We start from the raw sequence: 15718 nt of genomic DNA, 5'->3' as shown, positions 1-15718 counted from the left end.
GGGAGGACGTGTAGATCAAGAATAGTAGAGGTCCAAGGACAGAACCTTGGGGGACCCCAACGGAAAGGTGAGTTGGAGAAGAGGAAGTGAAGTTATACATGACACTGAAGGTGCGATGAGATAGGTAAGATTCCAACCAATGGAAAATGCAGCCATGGAGACCAAGCAAATTTACTTTTTTGAGGAGGAGGGGGTGGTCAACTGTATCAAAGGCAGCATAAAGGTCCAAGAGTAAGAGTATGGAATAATGACTGTTGGTTTTGGCTGTTAGTAAGTTGTTTTTTGAGTCTTAGGAGGACAGTTTCTGTGGAGTGCTGTGAGCGAAATCCAGGGGATCAAGAAGGTTATTGGCTTAATCCAGGGGATCAAGAAGGGGATCAAGAAGGTTATTTTCAATGAGGTGGTTTCTTAGTCGGTTGTAGATTAAACATTCAAGGGGTTTGGAGGTAAAAGGGAGTAAAGAGATGGGTCTTAAGTTGTTAAGATTGGTGGGATCTGAGGCCTTTTTTTGGTATGGGAGAGACTAGTGCATGTTTTAGAGGGTTGGGGAAGATGCCAGTAGAAAGTGAGAGGTTGAAGATGTGTTAAGAAGTGTAGGATTGAGTCAGATGGTGACCGTAGTATTTGAGAATTAACAGGGTCCATGGGGCAGGAGGTTATGTGGGCATTAGAAAAAAGTTTAGTGACTTCCTCTATAGTAGCTGAGTTAAAAGAGGAAAGTATTGATTGTGCAGGAGGACAAGGAGTGTAAGGTGAGGGAGATGTCTGTAGAGCGGAAGTGATAAGCAATCTCCTGGGCAGTGAATAAGTTAGTGGGTGGGGGTAATGGAGGACGAAGTAGAGTGGTAAAGGTAGAAAAGAGTTGACGGGGACTGCGTGAGAGGGTGTTAATGAGAGTGATAAAGTAGGTCTGTTTGTGCAGGCAGGAATGGTATTTTTAGAGAGAAGATTTATGTTGGCTGAAATCTTGCTGTGACTTAGTTTTACGCCACAGGCGCTCAAGAGCACGGCTATGTTTTTTGAGGCTTCTGCGTCTGTCTGCCAGTGTTGTAGCGGTCGGGGCCTGATTCTGTGCGTAGTGAGGGGGGCGAAGGTATCCAGGGTGGATGGCAGTGAACTGTTGTAGACAGAAGTAGCCAAGTTGGGACAGGACAAGGATGAGATTTTGTCGTAGAGACAATCTGTAGCAGAAAAAAAGAAGAGAAGGGTTAAGATGGCGAAGGTTTCTACGGTTAATAGTTTGGTAGTTGGAAGGCAAGCAGGAGGCAGACAAGGAGAGAGTGAAACTAGGAATATTGAAGAGGGTGTGCGGAGTGCATAGGTAGGAGAATATAAGGTCAAGGCAGTTGCCAACAGAGTGAGTGGAAGCACTTGTCCATTGTTTTCGTTTTTTTCTAGATTGTAAGCTCTAACGAGCAGGGCCCTCTGATCCCTCCTGTATTGATTTGTATTGTAAGTGTACTGTCTGCCCTCATATTGTAAAGCACTGCGCAAACTGTTGGCGCTATATAAATCCTGTATAATATTAATAATAATTATAATCAAAAGAGGAGGTTAGGCTCAGCAACTTAGAAGTAGCAGGAGTGTTAAGATTAACAGGGATGTTGAAGTCACCAAGAATGATTGTTGTAATTTCAGAGGAGAGAAAGTAGGGTAGCTAGGCGGAGAAATCGTCAAGGAAGTTTGATACCGGTCCAGGGGGCCGATAGATCACAGCAATTCTCAATGAAACAGGAGAAAATAAACGAATACAGTGAGCTTCAAATGAAGAGAGGGATAGAGAGGGGGGTGGAGGAAGAACCTGAAAAGTGCTTTGAGGGGATAGAAGGACTCCAACACCACCTCCTTTCCATCCACTAGGCCTGGGAGAGTGAGTCCACAGGAGGCCACCATAGGAGAGAGAAGCAGGAGAAGGAAGGTCAGATTCTTGAATCCAGGTCTCAGTAATTGCAAGTAGGTTCAGGGAGTTAGTGATAAATAGGTCATGGACGGTGGTGAGTTTGTTACAAACAGAGCGGGCATTCCAAAGGGCACAGGTGAAGGGGAGGCTGGCTCGAGGCTTAAGAGGAATAGAAATGAGATTGTGTGGATTGCAGCTGCTATCAGAGGATGGGTTGTGTTGGATATGTTGGCCAAAGGTAAATGATAGTGGTCCAGGATTTGGGGAAATATCTCCAGAAGTTAGGAGAAGCAGAAGGGTGAGAGAGGTGATATGGGAGTGTGTCTTATGTGGGGGGACACGTCCCAGTGGCCTGCAGGCTTTATTGGTATATGGGTTTAGAATTAGCAGGAGCTGATGAGTGCAGTAATAAGGTGAAGACAGGAGTGAGAGTGATATATATAAGCTGTGGGGGGAGAAGGTGGGTGAAGGAGTGAGAATTTAAGGAGAGAGGATGCCATTGTGAGAAGGAAAAGTAGGGAGTACATGATACAGATGTAGAGTGGTGAGATTGAGAGGAAGCCTGAATGAGAGAAGAAAAAGTTTGGAGAATCAGGTCACATGTAGTCTGTTTAGTGTTCTGCAGAAGTCTGTTGTGTATTTTCACTTTGTGCATTCACTGAAGTGCTGAGCAGAAGTGCAATACTTAATCTAATATGAATACTTTATCCAAGATGATAGTTGCCAATGCAATCCCAGCCTGTGCAAACCCCTGCCTGGGCATCCCCTAGGTGAGGCCTGAATTTATAGTGAATTTGGGTGGGGTTATAGTCAATTAATTAGCCAGGATTGCATAGGATGAACACATGGCTAACAGAATGAACTTCTCACACCAAGGCTCACTACAAGACACAGTAAGAGAGCAGAAAGGTCAGTGCTGTAAACATAAGAACAGCTCATAATTTAGGTATAGAGACAATAAGAAAGTTAAATGAACATCATTCTGATATGGACAGAGGTAAAGAATTTGACGGCAGCATAGATCACCAAAAGCACGTACACAGAATTAGCAAGCAGTTCCAAGTTTCAATTAAAGGTGGAAGTTGTGGTTGAGCTGACACATAGCTGTAAGAGGGGTAGAGAAGAGTTGTGTTAGATAGTGCTTAGCGGAAGTGCAATACTTAATCCAATATGAATACTTTATCCAAGATGATAGTTGCCAATGCAATCCCAGCCTGTGCAAACCCCCTAATAAAAATGATGATCATAGGAGATAATCATATTATAACAATTCAGCAATCATTTGTTATGCCTGTGTGAATTTTGTCTACATATAACTCCAAACCTCTCCCCTGCCTACAAAATTTGCCTAAACCATAAGTATCACTTTTATTAACCTTGCCTGCCCTGTACCCTCTTTTTATTTCCTTTTTTTATACAGAAACAAATTAATTTTTTTTTGTTTGCTTTTGCAGCTGCTGCTTGGCATTGAGTGATGTTAAGTGTGTTGCTAACCAGTGCCTCTTTCGCCATCTCTGCTTTCCCAAAAGTATTTAATGTATGGAGGATACTGCTATTTGATTTAACTTCCTATGATCTTTCTGTAATATGTTACTATTCTGTCCTAATGCATTTTAATAGTTATTCTAAATTTTGAATGATCAGCAAAAATTACTAACAAATAGATTAAAAATAACTGGGACTAACACCCATCCTTCTGGTACACTACTGATAACGCTGTCTTCTGTCTTAGCTGCAAACATCCTCAACCTCTGTAAAAGCTTATTGTGACAAACAGTATGCAATGCTTAAGTAAAATCCAAGTATATCACTTGGTATTGCTAAAATCCAGACTTAATGCTGGAACGCAGCTTAATGCAAGCAGTGTAAGTACCTGAATATTACGTGGTTTAGGCTCTTGCAGTCTACTATAAATAAAATCTCAGAAACGGAGAGGGAAAAGCAGCACAAGGAGCCAGTCAGGTGTGCTACAGTGAAAGGTGTCTGCTGATAGGGGGAGAGCAGAGTAACAGAGAGATGAGCTTATTAGTGTGCTGCTTTTCCATTCGTGGTCTAGACACAGGATGGAGGTAGAAAGAAGATCTGTAAGTAATAGTGAGAGTGCAGCAAAGAAAAATCTGGCCCCCTCCTCTTTTAAGCAGGACTGTGGCACATGGCAAAGTCGTGCAAGCTTTGTGACTGGATGGGCAAATATAATTTGCAAGTAAAACAGCTCTTTTGTACAGTATGTACTGTATATCTTTTGTGTTTAGCTGTTTGATTGGAGTTCGGCTTTAAGCTTACCCTTATCATAAAAATTGATCATGTTAGTTAGATTTGACTTATCTTTCAAAAACCCATTTCATAAATGTTTATTCTCTGTAATATTAGTGTTTGCTACTTCATATTTTGCTATGTCCTTTCTGAGAATATTTTAAAGTAAGTTAAATGGTTTATAAGTCAAAAGGTTTTTACCTTAAAGTGCTTGTAAACCCACACATATACCTAGTGAAGTGAATAGCCTCAGATGATACACAGAGATGAAACAAATCCTCTTACATAAGTTTTACTTGTTTATCTGCAGTCTTCTCTTGTCCACAACCCTGCATGAGAGCTGATTGGAGAAAGGGGACCTCCACACACACAGATTGACAAAGGAACACGCAGAGCTGTATTCTGAATAGACAAGTTGCATGCTGCAGTCCCTCCCCGACACAAACTTTATCTCATGTGTCAGGAAAGCTTCTCAGAAATGATTCATGCTGATAATAGAGGAATGAAGCACCAGCGAGAAATGACACTTAGAGCTTCGGAGAGAGACAAGTAAACACTACAGATATATGCATTAACTCAAATTTTATGACTGAGGTTTACAACCATGTTAATGCATTTTCTGCATTAAGGTAAAAAAACCTTCTACCAGCTGTTCCCCCTATCCCCTCCCTAAACACATACTTGAGTACTCTATCGATCCAGCACTGTACCCAGCTGCAGCTCTTCTCTCTCCTCTCACAAGCTAAACTGTCAGTCAAATCCTGCCATCAATTTACGCTTTACACATATGGTATACAGTGGGAACGGAAAGTATTCAGACTCCCTTCAATTTTTCACTCTGTTATATTGCAACCATTTGCTAAAATCATTTAAGTTCATTTTTTCCCTCATTAATGTACACACAGCACCTCATATCGACAGAAAAACACAGAATTGTTGACATTTTTGCAGATTTATTAAAAAAAGAAAAACTGAAATATCACATGGTCCTAAGTATTCACACCCTTTGCTCAGTATTTAGTAGAAGCACCATTTTGATCTAATACAGCCATGAGTCTTTTTGGGAAAGATGCAACAAGTTTTTTTCACACCTGGATTTGGGGATCCTCTGCCATTCCTCCTTGCAGATCCTTTTCAGTTCTGTCAGGTTGGATGGTAAACGTTGGTGGACAGTCATTTTTAGGTCTCTCCAGAGATGCTCAATTGGGTTTAAGTCAGGGCTCTGGCTGGGCCATTCAAGAACAATCACTGAGTTGTTGTGAAGCCACTCCTTCATTATTTTAGATGTGTGCGTAGGGTCATTGTCTTGTTTGAAGGTAAACCTTCGGCCCAGTCTGAGGTCCTGAGCACTCTGGAGAAGGTTTTCATCCTGAATATCCCTGTACTTCGCCGCATTCATCTTTCCCTCGATTGCAACCAGTCGTCCTGTCCCTGCAGCTGAAAAACACCCCCACAGCATGATGCTGCCACCACCATGCTTCACTGTTGGGACTGTATTGGACAGGTGATGAGCAGTGCCTGGTTTTTCCCACATATACCGCTTAGAATTAAAGCCAAAAAGTTTTATCTTGGTCTCATCAGACCAAAGAATGTTATTTCTCATCTTGGAGTCTTTCAAGTGTTTTTTTTAGCAAACTCCATGCAGGGTTTCATGTGTCTTGTACTGAGGAGAAGCTTTCGTTAGGCCACTTTGCCATAAAGCCCCAACTGGTGGAGGGCTGCAGTGATGGTTGACTTCCTACATCTTTCTCCCATCTCCCGACTGCATCTCTGGAGCTCAGCCACAGTGATCTTTGGGTTCTTCTTTACCACTCTCACCAAGGCTCTTCTCCCACGATAGCTCAGTTTGGCCAGGCGGCCAGCTCTAGGAAGGGTTCTGGTCATCCCAAACATCTTCACATTAAAGGATTATGGAGGCCACTGTGCTCTTAGGAACCTTAAGTGCAGCAGACATTTTTTAACCTTTGCCAGATATGTGCCTTGCCACAATTCTGTCTCTGAGCTCTTCAGGCACTTCCTTTGACCTCATGATTCTCATTTGCTCTGACATGCACTGTGAGCTGTAAGGCCTTATATAGACAGGTGTGTGGCTTTCCTAATCAAGCCCAATCAGTATAATCAGACACAGCTGGACTCAAATGAAGGTGTAGAACCATCTCAAGGATGATCAGAAGAAATGGACAGCACTTGAGTTAAATATATGAGTGTCACAGCAAATGGTCTGAATACTTAGGACCATGTGATATTTCAGTTTTTCTTTTTTTAGTAAATTTGCAAAAATGTCAACAGTTTTGTGTTTTTCTGTCAATATGGTGTGCTGTGTGTATGTTAATTAGGAAAAAAATGAAATTAAATGATTTTAGAAAATGGCTGCAATATAACAAAGAGTGAAAAATTGAAAGGGGTCTGAATACTTTCTGTCCCCACTGTATATTGTACATTCACATCAGTTCCTGTCCTCAAGGAGCTTACAATATAGGGTCCCTAGCTCACATTCATATATACACTTAGGTCAATTTAGACAGGAGCCAATTTACTTATTGCCATGGCTTTGAAGGGTAGGAGGTAACCCACACAGGCACAGGGAGAACAGGCAAACTCCATGCAGGTAGTGCCATGGTTGATATTTAAACCAACAACCCTAGTGCTGCTAGGCAGAAGTGCTAGCCACTTAGTCTTTAGATTACTGATATTAATACATATATTTAATAAATATATAAATCTGTCAAGTTAGCCTGATCAAATCCTGGAAGGACAGAGAAACCTTGATAGTAGACCAGATAATTCAGGAAGATTGTGGTACCTAGCATTTACTATAAAATACTTTAGCAGAGACTTTCTCACCCTCTAAGGATGGGAGTCCTGGGAATGCTTACAGAAAAATCAAGAAACGTTTCCAAGCTAGCCAGGCCTAATTAGTGTAGTTAGGCATATTATTCTCATAGAGCCGGGTGTCCATGTTAACCATAAGCCGTAATAAATTTCATAAGCCTGCCAAGATGTTATATCTTTGGAGCTTAAAATATGTTGGCTCTTGGTACCATTGAGGTATTTGTCAGTAGTAGGAGAGGTTAGACAGAGTCTGATTGTTCAGATTGACTTGATTGGCCTAGTCTCAAAGCCAAATGGAACTTGGCAGTTCTGAAATTGGTGTTCAATGCTGTGGGTGAAGGATTAGGTCCTGTCCATTATATCACCACTCTTGATTTAGGGGTAATGGCAGACCCCACTCTCCAAAAAGGCTACACCAGAGGGGTGGTTTCACGATGTCAAAAAAATGTTTGGGTTGTATGGGGCCCTGACCACCTTTTAACCACTTGCCGACCGCCTCACGCCGATGTACGTCATCAGAATGGCACGGGCAGGCATAAGCACATATATGTACGTCCTTTGCCTCCCGCGGGTCGGGGGCCCGATCGGGCCCCCGCCCGGTGCCTGCGGCGGTCGGTTTTCGTTCGGGAGCGATCCCGGACGAGGGGACGGCCATTCATTCATGGCCACCCCCTCGCGATCGCTCCCGACGAATGGAAATCCCCGGTGACATCACTTCCTCTCCTGTAATGTAAACACAGGAGAGGAAGTGATGTATTCTCTCCTCCGTGTCGGTATTTTTCGTTCCGACACGGAGGAGAGCGGATCAGTGAGTTGCACCAACACATCCCACACACAGTAGAACATGCCAGGCACACTCACACCCCCCCTTTACCCCCCGATCACCCCCCCAATTACCCCTGCCCCCCAGTCACAGTGACACCAATGTCATTTTTTTTTTTTTTTTTTTTTTTTTTTGCATTGGTGTCATTTGTGACTGTAATAACTGTTAGGGCAGTTAGGGTTAGCCCCCTTTAGTTCTAATGTACCCCCCTAACCCCCCCAATAAAGGTTTAACCCCGTGATCACCCCCCGTCGCCAGTGTCACTAAGGCTGGGTTCACATTGCAGCGGTTTATGAGAACGAATGTGATTCGCACCGCACTGCAGTGCAAATCACATCCGATCTCTGTGCGATTCGAGTTCAGCCATTCGCCGCACCCGCCGCACCCGCCACACCCGCCGCACCCGCCGCAAATTCGCACGGGACCCTTTTTTTGGCCCGCAGCAGAATCGGATCGCATGGGTGTTCACACCATGCGATCCGAGTTTGCAGATCGCACTGCGATATGCGAACTGATCTGGGGGTGTCAGTAACATTTCACTGACACTCCCAGCAGTTCGCATAGGGCAGTGTGAACTGCCGCCGGGAGGCATGCGATGCGGGAACCCGCCGCGGATTCGCGGCGTTTCCGCATCGCTCCAGTGTGAACCCAGCCTAATAAGCGATCATTTTTCTGATCGCCGTATTAGTGTCACAGGTGACGCTAGTTAGGCAGGTAGGTATTTAGGTTCGCCGCAGCTTTTTATAGCGCTAGGGACCCCCATATACTACCGCATAAAGCCCCCTGATTGCCCCCTAGTTAACCCTTTCACCAGTGATCACCATATAACTGTTACAGGTGACGCTGGTTGGTTAGTTATTTTTTTATAGTTTCAGGGCACCCGCCATTTATTACCTAATAAAGGTTTAACCCCCTGATCACCCGGCAGGTGTCATTTGTGACTAATAACTGTTAGGGCAGTTAGGGTTAGCCCCCTTTAGTTCTAAGGTACCCCCCTAACCCCCCCAATAAAGGTTTAACCCCGTGATCACCCCCCGTCGCCAGTGTCACTAAGGCTGGGTTCACATTGCAGCGGTTTATGAGAACGGATGTGATTCGCACCGCACTGCAGTGCAAATCACATCCGATCTCTGTGCGATTCGAGTTCAGCTATACAGATAGTATGGCTGAATTCGTGTCGCACCCGCCGCAAACTCGCACGGGACCCTTTTTTGGTCCGCAGCAGAATCGGATCGCATGGGTGTTCACACCATGCGATCCAAGTTTGCAGATCGCACTGCGATATGCGAACTGATCTGGGGGTGTCATTAACATTTCACTGACACTCCCAGCAGTTCGCATAGGGCAGTGTGAACTGCCGCCGGGAGGCATGCGATGCGGGAACCCGCCGCGCATTCGTGGCGTTCCCGCATCGCTCCAGTGTGAACCCAGCCTAATAAGCGATCGTTTTTCTGATCGCTGTATTAGTGTCACAGGTGACGCTAGTTAGGCAGGTAGGTATTTAGGTTCGCCGCAGCTTTTTATAGCGCCAGGGACCCCCATATACTACCGCATAAAGCCCCCTGATTGCCCCCTAGTTAACCCTTTCACCAGTGATCACCATATAACTGTTACAGGTGACGCTGGTTGGTTAGTTATTTTTTTATAGTTTCAGGGCACCCGCCATTTATTACCTAGTCTCACTAGTGTACCCCTAAATTTAGGGGTGTCTACTTTCTAAAATGGGGTCATTTGGGGGGGGGGGGTTTGTGCCATCTTGGCATTTTATGGCCTTCAAAACTGTAACGCCCTTAGAAAGCCTGAAGGCGGTGCTTGGTTTTTGGGGCCCCGTACGCGGCTAGGCTCCCAAAAAGTCCCACATATGTGGTATCCCCGTACTCAGGAGAAGCAGCAGAATTTATTTTGGGGTGTCATTTCACATATGCCCATGGCATGCGTGAGCAATATATCATTTAGTGACAACTTTGTGAAAAAAAAAAAAAGTTTGTAATTTTCCCGCAACTTGTGGCAAAATATAAAATATTCCATGGACTCAACATGCCTCTCAGCAAATAGCTTGGGGTGTCTACTTTCTAAAATGGGGTCATTTGTGGGGGTTTTGTGCCATCTTGGCATTTTATGGCCTTCAAAACTGTAATAGGTAGTGAGAAGTGAACTCAAAAAATTACGCCCTTAGAAAGCCTGAAGGCGGTGCTTGGTTTTCGGGGCCCCGTACGCGGCTAGGCTCCCAAAAAGTCCCACATATGTGGTATCCCCGTACTCAGGAGAAGCAGCAGAATTTATTTTGGGGTGTCATTTCACATATGCCCATGGCATGCATGAGCAATATATCATTTAGTGACAACTTTGTGAAAAAAAAAAAAAAAAAAAAAAAGTTTGTAATTTTCCCGCAACTTGTGGCAAAATATAAAATATTCCATGGACTCAACATGCCTCTCAGCAAATAGCTTGGGGTGTCTACTTTCTAAAATGGGGTCATTTGTGGGGGTTTTGTGCCATCTTGGCATTTTATGGCCTTCAAAACTGTAATAGGTAGTGAGGCGTGAAATCAAAAATTGACGCCCTTAGAAAGCCTGAAGGCGGTGCTTGGTTTTCGGGGCCCTGTACGCGGCTAGGCTCCCAAAAAGTCCCACATATGTGGTATCCCCGTACTCAGGAGAAGCAGCAGAATTTATTTTGGGGTGTCATTTCACATACGCCCATAGCATGTGTGAGCAATATATCATTTAGTGACAACTTTGTGTAAAAAAAAAAAAAAAATTTTTTTTTGTCATTATTCAATCGCTTGAGGCAAAAAAATAAAATATTCAATGGGCTCAACATGCCTCTTATCAATTTCCTTAGGGGGTCTACTTTCCAAAATGGGGTCATTTGGGGGGGTTTTGTACTGCCCTGTCATTTTAGCACCTCAAGAAATGAGATAGGCAGTCGTAAACTAAAAGCTGCGTAAATTCCAGAAAACGTACCTTAGTTTGTAGATGTGACAACTTTTGCGCAAACCAATAAATATACAATTATTGACTTTTTTTTTACCAAAGACATGTGGCTGAATACATTTTGTCCTAAATGTATGACTAAAATTGAGTTTATTGGATTTTTCTAATAACAAAAAGTAGAAAATATCATTTTTTTTCAAAATTTGCGGTCTTTTTACGTTTATATCGCAAAAAATAAAAATCGCAGAGGCAATCAAATACCATCAAAAGAAAGCTCTATTTGTGGGAAGAAAAGGACGCAAATTTTGTTTGGGTACAACATTGCATGACCGCGCAATTACCAGTTAAAGCAGCGCAGTGCCAAAGTGTAAAAAGACCTCTGGTCATTTACCAGCAAAATGGTCCGGTCTGAAAGTGGTTAAAGATTCATGGACAAACTCTTAAGACCCTATAAATAATTTTCATTGGTTTACATAGATGGCATTATCATCTTTAGCCAGTTCATGGCGTACACAGAGAAAAGCACAATAGGACTGGAAGAGGCCCGCTATTTTGGGTAGGTGGTGGGTAAAGACATCATTTAACTGTAGCTAAAGCCATCCAAAAATAGCCTTGCCCTCACACAAAAAACAAGTATGCTACTTTCTCAGTATTGTCATATTTTATACAAAATTTTTCCAGCTTGGCCGCCCCATCACAAGTCTCACAAAGGGAAAAACTTTTACTGTCATACACTGGAATCGCGGGGCAGAAGATACATTTTGCCAAGAGATAAGTTTACCTTTAGGAACATGTTATATATTCCACTGGTTTTTAGGGTGTAACATATAACATGTGCCTAATCTTGCAGCAGCTCCCAATCCCTCTCTCCCTGGGATGGCAGATCTTCTCATAGCACCTGCTGTGACACGGCCACGCATTCAGGCAAGTACCGACATCCTTTGTGGCTGAGGGCTTGTAGTTCTCAATAAACTACCAGGGTGATGTTGAGCGCTCTAGGTAGTTTATTGATTTTTCCTGTCAATGTTTAGCCACTTGCCTGTACAAGATAACGAGCAGACAACTTAAACGGACACCCTGCAGAAGCCCTGCATTGCAGTCAGGCTCCTACAAAAAATTGTAAATGCACATTTTTTTTACCTGCAAAAGATTTGCATTTACTATTTTCTTGTATTGTTTCTAAACGTGAATGTATCCTTTAAATTATAGGCCCGGACTTTCAAAAAGAGTTCCTGGTGCAAATGAATGTCTCAAAACTTGGTCTGGGTTCAATCTTGTCCCAGATATTTTGGAGAGAAGAGCACCCTGTTGCGTGCTTGAGCCTGAAACTCACTCTGGCTAAAAGAACTATTCTATTGTTGAAAGTAGGTGTCTCACAATAAAGTCAGCATTGGAGAAACTCCGGTACTACATGTCAAGTTGACCCTTTGGTCTAGTGTCAGATGATGCCCCTCTTTCCTGGATGGTACAAAATAAAGGCAATAAATCACAGATCACCAGTTGGTTTCTTGCCCTTCATAATTTTAAGTGTACAGTAGTGCTTAGACTGTGGAGAATACACCACAAGGCAGATGTCCTCTCTAGATCTATTGTCATTTTGCAGGGGTGTCCAGACCCCTGGCCAGGAAAAGGTTGCAGATATGTAAGAAGGCAACCTGGATCTGGGCTAATGCAGGTTAATTTGGGGAGACAGTTCCTTCCCCTTTAGCTCTTCCTATTAAGGACATTTGAGTTCACAGACAGTGTTGGAATAATATTGTCAAAGTAAAGGAAGGCTCTAGAGCTCCTGAAAGCAGAAGGACCGTATCTGAAATGGTGGGAGACTACCTGAATAGCACTGCATTGTGCAAAACTGTCTGTGGAACTTTGTTGCTGTTTTGTTTGCGCTGAAGAAAAGTCTATTTTTTTTTAATTTTTGCTGAAGAAAGTTGTGTTTGCTTTGTGGCAAATTTTGATTTGAAAGACTGTTTTGTGGAATGGTTTCATTACCCCTTGATCTCCACTAAATGGTATAGTGTTCCTATTAATTCTGCTGCTTTAATCACCTTAGTCATGCAGGAATAATGTTTTTGGACTTTGGAAGTCTCAACATGGAAAATGGATGTTAAAATGCAATAAAGTAATGCAATAAATGCAATAAAGTATAATAGGCAAGAATATTCCATTTGAGACCATACGCTCATCTTATCCACTACAGTTACATCTACTATCTTGGAAATCTGATGACTATTTTCAGCGTGGACTAACTCATTTCCAAAAATGATGTAATGTGTAGTTTTTGTGAAGCCAAAATAATGTGATATCACTGAGTTGGAGTTCAGTGATTTGGAAATTCTCATGAAAATTCATTTGGAAAAGCAGTAAATTGTGTTCTGACAGTCACTAAGATATTGGCAAACAGTGAACATTGATATTTAATTGTGACACATTTAATGTCCTATTGGTGGTGTCTTGCCCTAAAATTTTAGCTAGAGGCTCTAAAGCTAAGATAAAAGCATAGGGGAGAGGGCACCTTGTCTGGTGCGCCTACAAATGTCCTTGGACTGGAAGCCTTTTAACAGTGAATTTGGCTCTAGGGGAAAGAGTAAATTGCTTTTTAGGATGTAAGGCATTTTTTTAACCAAAGCTGAATCTCTGAGGTACATAAAATAAATAATCCCAGGATAAGGTGTCAAAGGCTTTGTTAAGGTCAAGAGCTATGAGCCCAGTCTTTTTCTCAGACCCACCATGCCTATTTGAATGAAAAGCCAAAGGGTCTTTAATTCTGGTAGTATTTTGATTCAGCTTTTAGGTGCTTTTGGTTCTGATCAATAAACAGAAAGCTATTGTGTGAAAAATGGTGCAAGGCATACATTTGGAGAAGAAAGAATTGAATAGCATGAAACCACTTCAAAAAAAAATTCTTGAGATTTTGGAAAAATTATGTCATTGTAAAATCTAAGTTGGGACGGTAGGACGGAAAGATTTTGTCACCACACTAATATGGATTCAAGTTTACCAGACTTTACAAAAAAAAAAGTGTTTGCAGTGGAAATCAAAGACTTAAATTTGTTCAGATTTCATAAAGCTTTTAGATTTTCTTTTGTACTGTGTATGTTTATATTTTGTAGCTTTTGTTCATTGAGGGAATATGTTCATTACATGTTTTATGAACTTGAGATATAAGGACATGAAATATGTTAACAGCATTGTAAGCTGCCTTTCTATTGACAGGTTAAAAAACATAATACAGAATTTCCATTTAAGTAAATATTACATTACTGCTATAGTCTATTTCATAAAATGAATACTGCTTAGAATGGAGTAATGGGGTCTGTTTATAAAAAAAAAAACTGGCATCACAAATAATCACCATAATGGTGCTAATTTCCTCTGATTGTCAGTTCCAACTAGTGCCCATTATGCAGTATTTTACTGATTGAGGTATTTCAGGAAAATACACAATTAGGGCCACTAGATTGGTGCTGATCATAGCAAATAAAAATATTACAGTGATTATTCGAGACAGCATTTGCACAGATTTTTGTTTATAAATATACCCCTAAGTGTTTGGTATTCCCATAATTGTTCTGTGAGCTGTATGACTAAAGAATGATCAGACAACACCCAACATCATTTGTTAACCAATGTTATTTAAGAAAGTCATTGCAAGAATATGATTTGTGGACAGTGAAGTAATAAATGTAATCCCTGTCTGTAGGGTGTATATATCTCAAAATTTCAAGTCAGCTTGGGAGAGTAGTTTATCCCACGGTATATTGGGTTTGGACAGAGGAACATACAGAAGTACCGTACTTAAGTGTTTAAGTAGTAGAACAATTCCAGTTGATTTCTGTTGGGGGCATAGTAAGAATTAAATATAATCATGCCACCACTGAGCCTGCCCAAGACCTAAATGCACATTCCCTCTGGATATCCCCTGCCAATCAGAACAAAAGAAACATACAGTGACACTTCTTCTCCAATTAAAATAGCAGTTATTCAGTTTCTTAATGTGCCATAATAAATCATAATAGGTGTATTAGAGTATTTTAAATGGAGCTAGCTGGTTGATGCAGTCCACTAAAGGACTTGGGGAAGTGGAAAAAAGTAGCAGCAGCAGAAGAAGTTGTATATGGTTATGATCAGCCAGCCTAAAATGATGGAGGCATGGCGGGACTATATCCATACTTCAGGGATAATGTTTACTGACACATAATTACTCATAACTCTTAGGCCCCTTTCACACTGACGTCCCGTTCAGGCCCGCCTGTCAGTTTTTCAGGCGGACCTGAACGGGTGCTCCATAGAGCTCTATGGAGCGTCGGATGTCAGCGGTGACATGTCCGCTGACATCCGACCCGCTCCGATCCGAAAAAGTGTAACGGAGGAAAAAGCTATTTTTCCAGCCATCTGCGGATCGGATCGGGTGACGACGGGCACTGCGGTCCGTCGCCATCCGATCTCCCATAGGGGAGAGCGGTGCTGTGACAGGTCTGTCCCTGCGCAGTGTGCAGAGACGGACCTGTCATCTCCCTGCTCACCGGGGATCGACGGAGTGATCCCCGCTGAGCAAACGGATATCCACGGGGCGGATCAGAACTGATCCGCCCCGTGTGAAAGGACCCTTACTCATAACTCTTCAACCTGACTAACTATGTAACTATATGTAACTATGTAAGTATGTACAATTTGAAAATCAATATTTTTTATATTTCTAGCTAACTGTCATGCTATCTCTTCTTTCAGCTCATGATAAAAAAATGGAAGGAGGAGTAGCTTATAAACTGGGGATGGCACATATTTCATCTGGAAATCCACAGACCGCTATGAAAGTAAGTGTTATGTGTAAATGCCTTATGTTTCCTCCATGCATGTAGGAAAAAAACATAGCTACAGTCTTGTAAGGGGATCAAGTTGACTAGGAAGTGGCCCTAACCCTGTTCTTATAAAAATTTAGTGAATATTTAGTGAACATTAAACACACTTATCTAG

General features: G+C 42.3%; 1 protein-coding gene across 5 annotated transcripts in view; it reads left to right on the top strand.

Annotated features, from left to right (window-relative positions):
• TTC29 (tetratricopeptide repeat domain 29) overlaps positions 1–15718 on the top strand; it is a 449656-nt gene that overhangs the window by 201302 nt on the left and 232636 nt on the right. For all 5 annotated transcript variants that reach the window (XM_077476999.1, XM_077476996.1, XM_077476995.1 and 2 more), the window contains exon 7: positions 15473–15558. In XM_077476999.1, the coding sequence (XP_077333125.1) occupies positions 15473–15558 (86 nt within the window). The remainder of the gene's footprint in view (positions 1–15472; positions 15559–15718) is intronic.

Source organism: Lithobates pipiens, unplaced genomic scaffold (assembly GCF_037356315.1).
Source record: "Lithobates pipiens isolate NorthernLeopardFrog02 unplaced genomic scaffold, aLitPip1_a1.2 Scaffold_13, whole genome shotgun sequence".
In the NCBI taxonomy this organism is placed as follows: Eukaryota; Metazoa; Chordata; class Amphibia; order Anura; family Ranidae; genus Lithobates; species Lithobates pipiens.
This window is presented reverse-complemented; position numbering and strand designations above follow the sequence as displayed.